The sequence below is a fragment of the Somniosus microcephalus genome, chromosome 4 (assembly GCF_052327205.1).
Source record: "Somniosus microcephalus isolate GS21.2 chromosome 4, FLI_Smic_1.0, whole genome shotgun sequence".
Taxonomy (NCBI): Eukaryota; Metazoa; Chordata; class Chondrichthyes; order Squaliformes; family Somniosidae; genus Somniosus; species Somniosus microcephalus.
Window position 1 is genome coordinate 153,497,629 of NC_140990.1, and position 16,047 is coordinate 153,513,675.

Here is a 16,047-nt window from a genome sequence, read left to right on the forward strand (position 1 = left end):
TTTTAAAAAGTTACTAATACATGGCATGACAGAAGAAGAGATCAAAGAAGATATAAAGACATTCAGGATAGAAAGCGGGGAAAAAATTGATAAACTAAACAACCTTCAAGGATAAATCCCGATTCGGATGGATTGCGTCGGTGCATATTAAAAGTTAGGGAAGAGATAGCAGGGGCACTATTACAGATATATAACAATTCATTAGAAAAGGGAATAGTGCCAGAGGACTGTCGAAGAGCTGATGTGATTCCTATATTTAAAATAGGGAGATCGAACAAGCCCAGGGAACTATAGACCGAAATAGCTTAATATCGGTGGTAGGAAAGATAATGGAATCCTTACTCAAAAGATATAATAGAAAAACATCTAGAAACTGAAAATATAATAAATAGTCATTATGGATTTCAAAAGGGAAGGTGATGCTTGCCCAACCTTACTGAAATTCTTTGAAGAAACAAACAGAAAGGGTCGATAAGGGTAATGTAGTAGACGTAATATATTTGGATTGTCAAAAGGCCTTCGATAAGGTACTGCACAGTAGACTCATGACTAAGGTCAGAACATGGACAAGTAGCAGAATGGATAGCAAGCTGGCTACAAAACAGAGTACGGTTAAGGTAGTTACTCAGATTGGCTAATGGTGGGAAGTGGTGTTCCACAAGGATCAGTGCTGGGACCACTGTTGTTCACCATTTACATAAATGATTTGGACTCGGGAATCAGAAGTACAATTTCAAAATTTGCGCCGGACACCAAAATGGGGGGTGTAGTTAATAGAGGACGGCGACAAAATACAGGCAGACATTAATAAACTTGCAGAATGGGTGTGCAATTGGCAAATGAATTTCAATCTAGTTAAGTGTGAGGTAATACATTTTGGTAGGAAGAATAAGGAGGCCACATACTCCTTGGAAAGTATGTGTCTAAATGGGTAGAGGAGCAGAGGGATCTTTGGTGGGGGGGGGGTACAGATACACAGACCACTAAAAGTAGCAACGCAGGTTAACAAGGCTATAAAAAGCAAACAAAGCACTGGGGTTCATTTCTAGTGAGATAGAAATTAAAAGCAGAGAAGTTATGATTAAATTTGTACAGAACCTTGGTTAAACCACATGTGGAGTACTATGAACAGTTCTGGCTTCCATATTTTAAAATGGATATAGAAACACTAGAGACGGTGCAAAAATGATTTACTAGAAATGATACCAGAACCGAGAGCTTATACTCATCAGGAAACATTGAAAAGGCTGGGGCTCTTATCTAAAAAGACAGAGATGATGCGATCTTGAAGACTGAAAGGGTTTGATAGGGTAGGCAGAGAGAAGATGTTTCCACTTGCCGGCAAGACCAGAACTAGGGGCCATAAATATAAGATACTCACTAATAAATCAAATAGTGAATTCAGGAGAAACTTCTTTACCCAGAGAGTGGTTAGAATGTGGAACTCGCTACCACAGGGAGTGGTTGAGGCGAATGGCATCGATGCATTTCAGGGGAAGCTAGATAAACACGAGGGAGAAAGGAATAGAAGGATATGTTGAGGATGTTGGATGAAGAAGTGTGGGAAGAAGCTCATGTGGAACATAAAGCACCGGTATAATTCTGTTGGGCCGAATGGCCTGTTTCTGTGCTGTTTACACTATGTAATACTATGAAGGAAAAACAGGACTTTAAAAAAAATGTAGATTTGGCTCATACCCGATTGCCAATATGACGCCTTCGATTTGACATGGGAGAACGGCTATGGCTGCGGCGGCGCCTATAATCAGGGCTGTAGGACCTGCTCCTGGATCGCCTGCGGTGAGAACGAGAACGGGATCGAGACCTTGAGTAACGCCTGCGAGAACTCCTCCGGGATTCAGACCTGCAGAATCAGTGCATTGTTAGTTTTACTATAAGATGCAAATAATAGTTATTCTGAAAAGGGTAAGAAAGTTGAGATGGGGAAGAGACGGGCAAGAGTATATTTAAGTTTTCCCTCAATGTTTATGTAGAAAAAAACTCAAATATATTTGCTTTCTTTAATGTCTTCAAATGCACCTTTTCAGGTCTCTTTTCCAAAGCCACTTTCTGAGACATTACTGATAGGGTGTGTACCAGATCAACTCCATTCACTTCACCAGGTTGGCCTTCATTCCAGTCCAAATGTAAAATGAATAGCTGCTTCAGAACAAAAGGCAGCTTGTCCCAGTCAATATAGTGGCTATGGAGGTAGGCAGACCTTAGTTAATTTTTTTTAAATAGCAAATATGTTTCTATTTTTCCAGAGATTGGAGACATACTTTGAAAAGAAAGCACTCCCCTGAAATGGGAACTAAATACTGGATATACTTTGACATAAAGGGCCAGTCATCCCCAATAAATGGTTAATTTCCACAAGCAGGGCTGAGCAGATAATTTGCAACTCTCAAGTTAAGGCATGTTAATCATGCTGCTCTGCTGCCAATCTATTTAAACAGTTTATATAATACTTCTGGTAGGCTTTTAACTGAAGATGTACAAATTTAAAAAATATATTTTTGTAGCTCCTCTAGGATATAATGACCACCACTGTGATGACTTACCTGTGGAATAGCATTTTTGGCTATTATTTCCCCACACATTAACAATACCTAAGACCGATGCAAAACATTAGGTGAAAGTTTGACTTTTTTTAAATCCATGCATTTCAACTCTACAAGTGGTGAAATGTCACTAATCATGGCATTTGATCAATACATTAATATTGTTTTTACTCCAGAAGTACGTAAACTGTCTTTCAGTCATAGCTGTGGAGCAGCAATTCAGAATAATGAGACAAAATGGGATTCCTCATTCCAAGTTACCAGCCTAGACCAAGCTGGATTCACATTCCCACAGCTCATCCTCGGTGTCAATGCAGCAGGAATACTCTGACCCTGACCCAATCGCCACTCCATAAAATAGTTCATCACTAATATCAGCCTCCTGTGAATTGCTGGTTATTGAGATGGGAGGGACATCTGCAGCAGGTTTCACAACCGTCTGGGTGACTCCCTCACTCAGCAGATCGCTCGTCTCTCCCTGAAGGGAGATATGGTTCTGGATTAGTGAAAAGTGCCTTTGACACCTTTCAAAAAGGCTGCAGGAAGATGCAGTTCAATCCTTTATAGAATCATAGAAATTTACAGCACGGAAGGAGGCCATTTCGGCCCATTGTGTCTGTGCCGGCCGACAAAGAGCTATCCAACCTAATCCCACTTTCCAGCTCTTGGTCTGTAGCCCTGTAGGTTACAGCACTTCAAGTGTACATCCAAGCACTTTTTAAATGTGATGAGGGTTTCTGCCTCTACCACCCTTTCAGTCAAGGAGTTCCAGGCCCCCACCGCCCTCTGGGTGAAGAAATTTCCCCTCAAATCTCCTACCAATTACTTTAAATCTATGCTCCCTGGTTATTGACGCCTCCGCTAAGGGAAATAGGTCCTTCCTATCCACTTTATCTAGGCCCCTCAAATTTTATACATCTCAATAAGGTCTTCCTCAGCCTCATCCGTTCCAAGGAAAACAGACCCAGCCTATCCAGTCTTTCCTCGTAACTAAAATTCCCCAATCCAGGCAACATCCTTATAAATCTCCTCTGTACCCTCTCTAGTGCAATCACATCTTTCCTGTAATGTGATGACCAGAACGGCACGCAGTACTCTAGCTGAGGCCTAACTAGTGTTTTATACAGTTGAAGCATAACCCCCCTGCTCTTGTATTCTATGCCACGGCTAATAAAGGCAAGTATTCCGTATGCCGCCTTAACCACAAGATTTTTTTGATAAATTTATTTTTGGCACAGCCTGATAAAATCAAGCACTTCATGATATTGATGATGCTGGACAACTTTGAATCCACTGAACTGGCTAGAATCAAAATAGTCCTTATATAGAAGTGCCCAGTGAGCTCCAGCCCTAATCAACTAGCTTAGTGTTAATCATCTTAACAGCTGTAGGGGAGCGGAATATTACCCTAGTTCTACTTTACACCTACCCATCTTCAGTTCTGCTACCTCCACGTTAACAGGTCACAACCGGCTCCATAGCCTGCAGATTTACTCCATTGAATACCGAGCTATTTTTAAGGATGTCAAGGCCCCAACTGGTATTACACTGGAACTGAATACCCATCATTATGCTTTGGGACTACCAGGGAAGGCCTCCCTGAACACATGCATCCTTAATACACAGCAATAGGAACATGGCTCTTAATATGTTGGCCAACTTGGTGGGAGATGACAAGGAATGTGCTGTTTTAATATGCTCCAATGTGGAGAGACTGGAGAAGCTGGGGTTGTTCTCTTTGGGCAGAGAAGGTCAAGAAGAAATTTGATAGGAGTGTTCAAACTCGAACTGTTTTGATAGAGTAAATAAAGAGAAACTGTTTACATTGGTAGAAGGGTCTGTTTCCAATAGCAAAAGGGTCAGTAAGCAGAGGAGACAGATTTAAGGTGATTGGCAAAAGAATCAGAGGGAACATGAGGAGACCTTTTTAAAAAAAAAAAAACGGCGAGTTATAATCTGGAATGAGATAGCTGAAAGAGTGGTGGAAGCAGATTCAATTGTAACTTTCAAAAGAGAATTGGATAAATACTTGAAGGGAAAATATTTGCAGGGCTATTGGGTAAGAGCGGCAGTGTGGGACTAGTTGGACAGCTCTACCAAAGAGTAGCCACAGGCACGATGGGCCTCATTGGTTGCTTTACATGGGTGCTCAGCACCAACTTCAAACATTGAAATTTTCAAAATATATCAAAACCCCTCATAATTATGAACACTTCTATTAAATCTCCTCTTAACCTTCTCTGCTCCAAGGAGAACCACCCCAGTTTCTTCCCATAACTGAAGTCCCTCATCCCTGGTACCATTCCAGTAAATCTCTTCTGCGCCCTCCAAGCCTTGACATCCTTCCTAAAGTGTGGTGCCCAGAATTGAATGCAATACTACAGCTGAAGTCTAACCAGTGTTTTATAAAGGTTCAGCATATCTTCCTTGCTTTTATACTCTATGCACCTATTAATATAACCAAGGATCCCTTAAGCTTTTTCAACAACCTTCTCAACTTGTCCTTCCACCTTCAATGATTTGTGTACGTAAACCCCCAGGTCTCTGTTCCTGCACCCACTTTAAAATTGTACCTCAGTTTATATTGCCTCTCCTCATTCTTTCTACCAAAATGCATCAGTTCACACTTCTGTTAAATATCATCTGCTATGTGTCTGCCCATTTTACCATCCTATGACCTCCTGAAGTCTGCTACTATCCACCTCACCGTTCACTATATTTCCAAGTTTCGTGTCATCTGCTAACTTTGAAATTATACCTGTACACCCAAGTCATTAATGTATATCAAAAAGAGCAGTAGCCCTAATACTGACCCCTGGAGGAACACCATTGATTACTTCCCTCCTGTCTGAAAAACAACCAACCATTCACCACGACTCTCTGCCTTCATTTGTAACATTTGCAAACCTCCAGTCCTCTGGCACTGCCCCCATATCCAAAGCGGATTGGAAGATTGTGGCCAGGGGCTAAGCAATTTCCGCCTTTACTTCCCTCAGCAACCTAGGATACAACCCTTCTGGACTAGGTGACTTTTCTACTTTGAGCACTGCCAACCTTTTAAGTACCTCCTCTTTACTTTTATCCTATCCAATATCACTACCACCTTCTCGTTTACTGCTACATTGGCAGCATCCTCTAAACATAGAAGGTAGGAGCAGGAGTAAGAACATAAGAAATAGGAGCAGGAGTAGGCCAATCGGCCCCTCGAGCCTGCTCCACCATTCAATAAGATCATGGCTGATCTGATCCTAACCTCAAATCTTCTATCACTCTGCATCCACCCGAACCCATGTGATCTCCCGGGAGAGGCGAAAAACCAGATAAATGGCCAATTTGGGAGAAAAAAATCTGGGAAATTCCTCTCCGACCCATCTAGGCGATCGAAATTCTTCCAGGAGATCACTCTGTCCCTATATTTTCTACAGTACTTACCTTCTGCAAAGGCGATCTCCACCCCAGCCAGGAACAGGAATAAAACCATCTCCTGAAATCTAACACAGAATTAGAACACAGTAAGAGCAGAACCAGACTACACGGCCCCTGGGCCCGCTCCACTACCCACAGGGCCATGACCATTCCGAACCTAGACTCATGTCCAATTTCCTGCCCGCTCCCCATAACCCTTAATTCCCTTTACTTCTAGGAAACTATCTATTTCTGTTTTAAATTTATTTAATGATGTAGCTTCCACAGCTTTCTGGGGCAGCAAATTCCACAAACCTACCACCCTCTGAGTGAAGAAGTTTCTCCTCATCTCAGTTTTGAAAGAGCAGCCCCTTATTTTAAGATTATGCCCCCTAGTTCTAGTTTCACCCATCATTGGGAACATCCTCACCGCATCCACCCGATCAAGCCCCTTCACAATCTTATATGTTTCAATAAGATCGCCTCTCATTCTTCTGAACTCCAATGAGTAGAGTCCCAATCTACTCAACCTCTCCTCATATGACCACCCCCTCATCCCCGGGATTAACCGAGTGAACCTTCTTTGTACTGACTCGAGAGCAAGTATGTCTTTTCTTAAGTATGGACACCAAAACTGTATGCAGTATTCCAGGTGCGGTCTCACCAATACCTTGTACAACTGCAGCAATACCTCCCTGTTTTTATATTCCATCCCCCTAGCAATAAAAGCCAACATTCCATTGGCCTTCTTGATCACTTGCTGCACCTGCATACTAACTTTTTGAGTTTCATGCACCAGGACCCCCAGATCCCTTTGTACGACAGTACTTTCCAGTTTCTTGCCATTAAGATAATAACTTGCTCTATGATTTTTCCTGCCAAAGTGCATAACCTCACACTTTCCAGTATTGTATTCCATCTGCCAAATCTCATAGATACATAGAAGATAGGAGCAGGAGTAGGCCATTCGGCCCTTCGTGCCTGCTCCGCCATTCAATGAGATCATGGCTGATCCTTTAATTCAGTATCCCGTCCCCGCCTTCTCTCCGTAACCCTTAACCCCTTTTGCCCGTAGAAATATATCTAATTCCCTCTTAAATATATTTAATGAGCTGGCGTACACTGCCCTCTGTGGCAATGAGTTCCACAGGTTCACCACTCTCTGAGTGAAGAAATTCCCCCTCATCTCTGTCCTAAATGGTTTAGCCCTTATCCTTAAATTATGTCCTTTAGTTCTGTTCTCACCCGCCAAGGGAAACATTCCTTCTGCATCCAGTCTGTCTAGACCTGTCAGAATTTTATACACTTCTATGAGGTCCCCTCTCAATCTTCTAAACTCCAGTGTGTACATCCCTAAACTACATAGTCTCTCCTCATAGGTCATTCCCGCCATTCCTGGTATCAGCCTGGTGAATCGCCGCTGCACCCCCTCCATGGCAAGAACATCCTTCCTCAGATGAGGCGACCAAAACTGTACACAGTACTCGAGGTGTGGTCTCACCAGTGCCCTGTACAGCTGCAGCAAGGTATCCCTGTTCCTGTATTCTAACCCTTTTGCTATGAAGGCCAGCATACCGTTTGCCTTCTTGACCGCCTGTTGCACCTGCATGCTCGCCTTCAGTGACTGGTGTACAAGAACACCCAGGTCTCTCTGTACTTCCCCCTCTCCCAATCTATTGCCATTTAAATAATAATTTGCCCTCCCGTTCCTGCACCCAAGGTGGATAACTTCGCACTTGTCCACATTATAGTGCATCTGCCATTTATCCGCCCAATCGCCCAGTCTGTCCAAATCGCTCTGGAGCTTCCTGGTCTCTTCCTCTGAGCCCACCCCCCCTCCTAGTTTAGTGTCGTCTGCAAATTTGGAAATGCTGCATCCGACTCCCTGATCCAGGTCATTAATGTAAATTGTGAACAGCTGGGGGCCCAGGACAGATCCCTGTGGTACCCCACTTGTTACTGCCTGCCATTCAGAAAATGAGCCGTTTATTCCAACTCTCTGTTTTCTATCTGACAGCCAGTTCCCTATCCACGCCAATACTTTCCCCTTTATCCCATGAGCCTCAATTTTCCATGCTAATCTTTTATGTGGGACCTTATCGAAGGCCTTTTGGAAGTCCAGGTACACCACATCTACTGGCTCTCCCCCATCTATTCTACCAGTTACTCCCTCAAAAAATTCCAATAGATTAGTCAAGCACGATTTACCCTTTGTAAATCCATGTTGACTCTGTCCTATCCTGTCCCCATTTGCTAAGTGCTCCGCTATTTCATCCTTAATGATGGACTCCAGCATTTTGCCCACAACTGATGTAAGGCTTACAGGTCTGTAATCTCTGCCCACTTACTTAGCCTGTCGATGTCCCTTTGCAGGTTTTTTATGTCCTCCTCACTCACTACTTTCCCTCCCATCTTAGTATCATCTGCAAACTTTGATATGTTACACTCGGTCCCCTCCTCCAAATCGTTAATATAGATTGTAAAGAGTTGGGGACCCAGCACTGACCCCTGCGGAACACCACTAGTTACTGGTTGCCAATCTGAGAACGAACCATTTATCCCAACTCTCTGCTTTCTGTTAGAGAGCCAATCCTCCACCCACGCCAGAATATTACCCCCAATCCCGTGATTTTTTATCTTGAGCAATAATCTTGTGTGGCACCTTGTCAAATGCCTTTTGGAAGTCTAAATACACTACGTCCACTGGTTCCCCTTTATCCACCCTGTATGTTACTTCCTCAAAAAACTCCAGCAAATTTGTCAAACATGACTTCCCCTTCAAGAAACCATGCCGAGTTTGTCCTATTAAATTATGTTTATCCAAATGTCCCGTTACTGTCTCCTTAATAATGGACTCCTAACATTTTACCAACCACAGATGTTAGGCTAACAGGTCTATAGTTTCCAGCCTTCTGCCTACTACCCTTTTTAAATAAGGGTGTTACATTAGCATTCGGCCCCTCGAGCCTGTTCTGCCATTTAATGAGATCATGGCTAATCATCCAAATTCAGTACCCTGTCCCTGCTCTCTCCCCATAACCCTTGATCCCTTAAGCCCTAAGAAATATATCTAACTCCTTCTTGAATGTTTAATAAGTTGGCATCAACTGCCTTGTGTGGTAGAGAATTCCACAGGTTCACCACTCTCTGGGTGAAGAAATTCCTCCTCTACTCGAGTGAAGACCAATTTAGTACCTCAGCCATACCCATGCCGCCACAAGATCTCCTTTTTCATCCCTAACCGGCCCCACCGTCCCTTTGACTATTGATATGTTTATAAAAGACTTTTGGGTACCCTTTCACATTAGCAGCTAATCTATTCTTGTACTCTCTTTTTGCCTCTCTTATTCCATTTAGATCTCCCCTGTACTTTCTGTAATCATCTTGATTCTCTACTGTATTATGAACCTGTGGTAAACCACTGTCATACCTGTCTGTGTCTGTATGTGTATTCCACTAGGTACAGGTCTGGACATGCCTCGGCTGACTCCTCCCACTATTCCAGGTATATAAGTGACTACCTCCCCGTCCCTTAGTATTCTGGACGGGTCGACCACTCGAGACAAGACCTTCATTCTTTAGTTAATAAAAGCCTGATTGTTACTCGCTCAACCTCAGTCTTTTGAGTAATTGATGGCGCATCAGAACCGTACATTTGTCATAAGCCTCCCATTTCTGTTTCTTTTTAATCTCTATCTTTAGTCATCCAAGGAGTTCTAGCTTTGGATGCCCTTCCTTTCCCTCTCGTGGGAATGTAGCTACCCAAACTATCGCCTCTTTGAAGTTTTGCTTACCAATTTCTGATTCCAATCCACTTGGGCCAGATTCCTTTTTAACTCACTGATGTTAGCCCTTCTCCAGTTAAGTATTTTTACGCTTGATTGTTCCTTGTCCTTTTCCATAACTATTCTAAACCTGATATGATCACTGTTTCCCAAATGCTCCCCCATTGAAACATGCTCTACTTCATTCCCTATACAGGTAGACTACCCTTTATCCGAACTTCCGAAAACCGAAACCCTCTAAAAACCAAAGGTTTTTTCGTTCAGCATAAGTCCAGCGTAAGTCGTGCGCACAACCCCCCGCGGACCCCGACCCCCGCCGACTTATGCTGAGCGTCAGCGTAAGTCGTGCACACGACCCCCCCGCCGACCCACCTTCCGAAATCCGAAATTCTCCGAAAACCGAAACACGGCTGGTCCCGAGGTTTTCGGATAAAGGATAGTCTACCTGTAACTAGATCGAGCCCTGCTTCCTTCCTCGTTGGGCTGGGAACACACTGATCAAGTTCCCCTGTACACATTTCAGGAATTCCTACCCATCTTTGCCCTTTACATTGTTACTGCCCCAGTCTATATTAGTATAATTGAACTCCCCCATTATCACTACTCTATAGTTCTTGCATCTTTGTGTAACTTGCTGTTCTATCTCCTTCCCACTATTTGGTCTATAAAATACACCCAGTAGCGTTATAGCGCCTCTATTATTCCTCAATTCTCACCAAATAGATTGTCTTTGACCCCTCAATGACATCATCCCTTTCCAGTCTAATAGTTTATTTGATCAATACTGCCACCCCCACTCCTTTCTTTCCTGAATACTCTTTGCTGAACAGCCTTCCCATGTAAAGCAACCAATTGGTATGTTGCAGTAGAAGTTTCCTCCAAGCTCGCCTGCCTGTGGATTTCCTATGTGAACTATAGTAACGGGTGTGATACCAAAGAAAAAGACAGTCAGATCCTGGACCACTGTCTTTAATCACAAAAAAAGTCACTTGTGATTTGAAGGTGCAAAGTAAAACAGTCCCCTCACCTGGATTTAGATCTCGAGCGAGATCGTGACTTGGACCTGGAGTGCCTTGACCCATCCTTGGAATGGGAGCGCTCAGCAGAATTTGCTGGAGACTGGCTGGCAGACTTGCCAGATCCATGTAGACTTTCGCTTGGTGATTTAGAAGGGGAACGCGAATCCTATGTGCAAAGATAAATGTATTAAATTTTTAGAAGTCTAAAAGACAGCTCTATTAACTTAAAAGTATAATCTGATTAAAGTCTTAAAAGTATCTGAAATGGAATAAACAGGCAACCTAACTTGTATCCCAGTGTTTAGCCCGTGCAGTTTCAATTAGGATTGCCCAGGCATTAAATACTTTCCTAGAATGCACTAACAGCCCTAGGGTGTATTCTTCTACCTTGGTTTGTACAGTGCATGCATTTTTCTTTTTTTAGTACAATATACAGGTACGGGCTTACGTTAGCTAAACGATTTGAGTGAATTTATTAAAAAATTACAATTCAATCCAAAATTAAAAGTTCTGGCATGTGAAAGTATTCAAGAAGCTAAACTTGTCTTCATGCTCACTTACTTTTTAACCAAATTTCACTCAAAACTAAAAGTACCTTGAGTGAAGTATCACTCAAGGTTTCGTGAGACTACCGCAAGCCCCGCACGTACACGTAAACAGACTAGAAATTACTTAGCGTAGTGCTTTCTGATTCCAGATACTTCTGATCTTAACTTCATTCTATTTCTTTTCTTCATTCTTCAGTTTCAAATTCTCACTCGGTTCATCTTCCCACTTCACACACTGCACACATTCTATTTGTGGGACTTCGTGTCTTTTTTTTTTAGCATGCATTCTTTTTTTTTCCCCAATTCAGCTTCACTTATTCCTGAGCTTCAATTATTACACAAAACTTGTCAATTGACTTCTTCCACATTTCTTTTCTTCATGAACATTAACCTTAACAAAAAAAGAACAGGATGAGGCATGTAATTGCAGAGAAAACCTGTGCTGAGATTAACCAGTTACAACCAGTGAAATTTTTCATCATAGATTCTCATCTGCAACAACTGTAGTTATAGGAAATAAAACTATGCCAGGCAGTGATCACTAATAACAGCCATGGGCAGGATTCTTAACTAGGCAACACAAGGGTCGACACTAACATTTGGGTACTCAGTTACAAACCAAGTGACCCAAAACTCTTATACTTTACTTTAACAACATACTTTGTGGTCTGTAACTGGCAACGATTAAACTTTAGAATGGTATCATCTCAGCTATTTTTATGGTTTGGTTTGCATCTCACCCATCACTCATCCTCCTCCAGTGGAACTATCCGGGAATGGGCTTCCCCACACCAGTTATCAATTTCACTCTGGTCAGCAAGTATGAGGTGCAATTCAAGCAGAATTATGGCAAATGAACTGGATCGAGAGGCAACTTGGATTCTGTCTCAATGTTCCAATTTGGGGTCAAGTGCTCCTAATGCTGGCACTAAGTTCCAGTTCTTAAGTCACCAAAATAGTCAGTGTAAACACATCAGGTAGGACATCATTGGACTGATACTCACCATCTCCTACCCCATTTATTTCTTACCTGGAGGCGCACACAATGCTGAAATGTTAAAAACCTGTTAGCCAAAAGTTAATCGGAAGAGAGTGTAACTCATTTCAGCTGGACAGATTATTCATCGAACCAGATCTTCATGGCACCAATAGAAAAGCCGGTACCACTCCCTCTCATCATTGACCTTGGAATTAATTTGTCACTGAACAAACAGCCTAGAAATACGTGCATCATGCAGTCAAAAATGTTCGTGCCGAGCCCTGATAGTAGTGCTCACACTAAGTTGATGCAACCCTTTCACCATCATAAACCAAGTACAAATTTAGCACATCTCCAGATACCATCAACCTGTTTAGGTTTGCCCTATTTTCTTTCTTGTACAGTCAAGATTTCATATCTGTGTAGCATTCTGTGAATGAAAAACACAAGAAAATAGTTCCACAAATTTTTAATTTTTGTTTAAAGTTAGACAATTAACTTGAAACATTAACGTCACTTCAGCCATAACAGTGCTGTATTGTGAGCTGCTCGACAGAGTGCCGAAGAGGTTAATGAATAAATCAACTGCAGAACTATACTACTGCTAAAATGAGTTGACTTCTTCATACTGGGGCAACTAGACACTCAGGCCCTTTGTTCAATTACTTGATCTGAACAAATCGAAGTCGACAGAAGTCAGTCAGATCCAATTTCATAAAAAGCTGTTTCCTGGGGGAGGGGAGGTGGGTGGGAATGAACGTCAACAGAGACACTGGACCAACCCGAATTCCACGGTCTTAAGAGAACAGGGTGACTAATATCTTAGGACCACCTAGAAAAGCAGCCAAATTCAGATTAGGTTGCATTTCAGGTCCATATTTTCACTCATTCCTGCTGGTTACGTGTATTGTGTACCAGCTTATTGACTGGTTTGACTGGCTGAATCAGCGAGGACCATTGCAGTAAACTTCTGTTAAACTGACCGAAATACAAGGAAGAGAGATTTGTGGTTTACCAAAAATGAACACGCACAGTGGGCCACATAATCCATGAGCCAGAAGGATCGTGCTTGGAAACAGTTATGTGGTAAACCCTACTGATGTATTTGTTCAGAGTACTCATCAAATGCAAAGGCTTCTTTCAAGAGAACAGTTATAGCCAATAACACACTGGACAGAAGATAGCTTGGAAAATCATAAGCTAGTTAGCACCTTTTGACAGGTGAGTTAATTGTTTTAGTACGCTTTATTAGTGGTAGAAGAAAGTATTCAAAATCTCTTAATGTTTCTTGACATGGTGGGCAAAGCCTCAATACTAATTGAGTGACACTCACAATAATAGATTAAAAAAAGTGGCCAATTAAATGAATCCAACAGCAGACTTTTTAAATTGTTAAGAGCTTTCACAATTTGCTGAGTTTTGACCCAGGAACAGGACTCTGAACCATCATTTGACTAATGCACTACACTTGGTACAACTTGGCCAGTTTCTTGGTTTAATGGTGTACCAACATTAGCCAGAGCACAGACCGCAAGTGTTGCCAGTGTTGTGTCAGTGTGCTGACCAGGCTGCTGTGGTGGGATTGGCCAACAATCACAGTAGTGCAGCATAATTTTAACCACTCTAGTTATTTATTCAATTTATACCACAATTGGAATATAGGAGCAGTTTCAGAAGAGGCATGAGAAAATAAAGCACTCCAATTAGTAAGCCAAATAAAACTGAATACATTTCAGTATTTGTTTAGATCATAAAACAAAATGCTTTGCTATGCCACTATTGAGCATGCTTACTGCCAGCCAAATTAGTCATGTGTGTGCATTTTTGAAAAGACATTGCTGACCCACTGGAAAGTTAACATTCATGGGTGACAGGAGTAGGGTCAGTCAACGATCTTCATATAGTCTAAGCTATTCCCGATAGCAGCACAACTGTGCAACATGACAGCAGCTCGGAGCACCGCCGTGTTAAGTATTAAATAGCAAACATCTCGAGAAGCTTCTGTACAACAAACATACCATTTAGAAATGCACACTGTTGTAAATATAAAGAGTTATGCAGAGTATCATGCAGGTAGTTTGTTTACTTTAAGAAATTGCTTGCAAACAAGAAACTCCCAAGGGCCAAGCTCTTTCAGATGAGTTTAGTACCAAGAACTGTGCTATAAGCTGATTATCCACTCGACTGGGTGGGCACGGCATGCTGGCTGGCTCTTCACTTTCCCTACCAAATTATGTTGGGGGTCAAGTTTACTCTGTGGTGCCAACCTCAAATGAACTCAAAATGTGAATGGACTGAATTGATAGGGAGAGCATTAATAAATATTGTAACTTTTGGAGTCTTTCCCCTTAGAAACAAGTCAACTTTCACACAAAATCAGGATGTTGGTGTAGGGGTTACGGGGATCGGGTGGGATATGTGTCGGTGCAGGCTCGATGGGCCGAAATGGCCTCTATCTGCACGGTGGGGTTTCTGTGATGTTTCTGTGATGATGATGTTGACCAATTTCAAAATGGCTTTCACAAACTGCAAAAATCAGAGGATAAATATTTATATGAAGCTTATTGGCTCCAATTGGCCTCAACTGACACTAATAATTGGGTTACAGACTGCCGATCTTTGTACAGATTTCAAAGCATTTTGCAGTTGCGAAAGATTTTTTTATTGCACTTCCACTTGAATTGCCCCAAATCACTGGTTCCATCAAAAATAAACTCGTGACGTCTTTGTTTCTAAAGATGATTTTGCATCGGTGAAAGTTACCAAGAACGTTTGTAAGGTTTCTTCTAATTAAAAGTAGCTCAAACCTTTAGTTACAGTTTGAGTAACATGCTGCACCTTGCAGCATCGCATCATTTTGGCCTGCAAGAACTTCTATTCCTGAACACTACTGCAGATCTGCTGCAATCCTAGTTTATAAGCATGCTGCACTGCCTCTCCAGCTTAAACTGCACTGTAGAGAACAAATTTTGCTAGTAATTTCATTAAAAGTAGAAACATACGTAGTCCACTGAATTATTGCAGAATCACAAGTGCTACACATTTTTTATGCTTTAGCACTGTTGGCTGACGGCAGCTTGGAACAAACATTTGGTTAAAACCCCCGGACTATAAACACTGAGGCATGGGGGCATTACTTTACTGGACTATTTATAGAACTATTGTTTGTGTAGAATGCACCCTTCCGTGACATCATTCCTCCTCCCAGGTTTAGGGTATCAGGTCACCTCAGTAGGCAATATTCTCACTTTAGAGTTTGACTCCAAGGCTGCAGCCTTTGGATGAGATATTAACCAGAGGCAACATCTGCCCTAAACCCAAGTAAAACTGAGCTAGTTCTGTCTCTTTTGGGGAAGGGAGAAAAGATGGAATAAATCAAATCCGTGCCAATATCATTTCCCCATGCAAGCCATCATTTGGCATCTCAGTTTATCAATTCACTATCAATTTCTAACTGAATGGATTTATTGTTGTGAAACTGCACAATCATTTTAGCATAGAACCAGAGAGAACAAACAAGAACATTCCACCAACCTAGACTGCACTCAAACCCAAGTGCCAGAGATTAAGCTAACCCACTGAATGACACCTACTGGAACAGGAGTGGGGAAGGTAGTGGCACAGAAAGAATCGCATTTAATCGATCTGTTCATAGCAACTAATAAGTAGCAATGTTATATCTATAAAATTTGAGCTTTCCTTTAATCCTCAATTTAAAACACATAACTTAATGTATTTTGTAACAAA

At 42.0% G+C, this 16,047-nt stretch overlaps 1 protein-coding gene across 1 annotated transcript in view; it reads right to left on the minus strand.

Moving 5' to 3' along the window:
* The window catches only part of LOC147119924 (transformer-2 protein homolog beta-like), a 46,265-nt gene that overhangs the window by 9,748 nt on the left and 20,470 nt on the right, over positions 1–16,047 (minus strand). The window contains exons 4-5 of the mRNA XM_085984181.1: positions 10,782–10,939; positions 1,699–1,864 (exon numbers count right to left, since the gene is read on the minus strand). Coding sequence (XP_085840307.1) covers positions 1,699–1,864; positions 10,782–10,939 — 324 coding nt within the window. The remainder of the gene's footprint in view (positions 1–1,698; positions 1,865–10,781; positions 10,940–16,047) is intronic.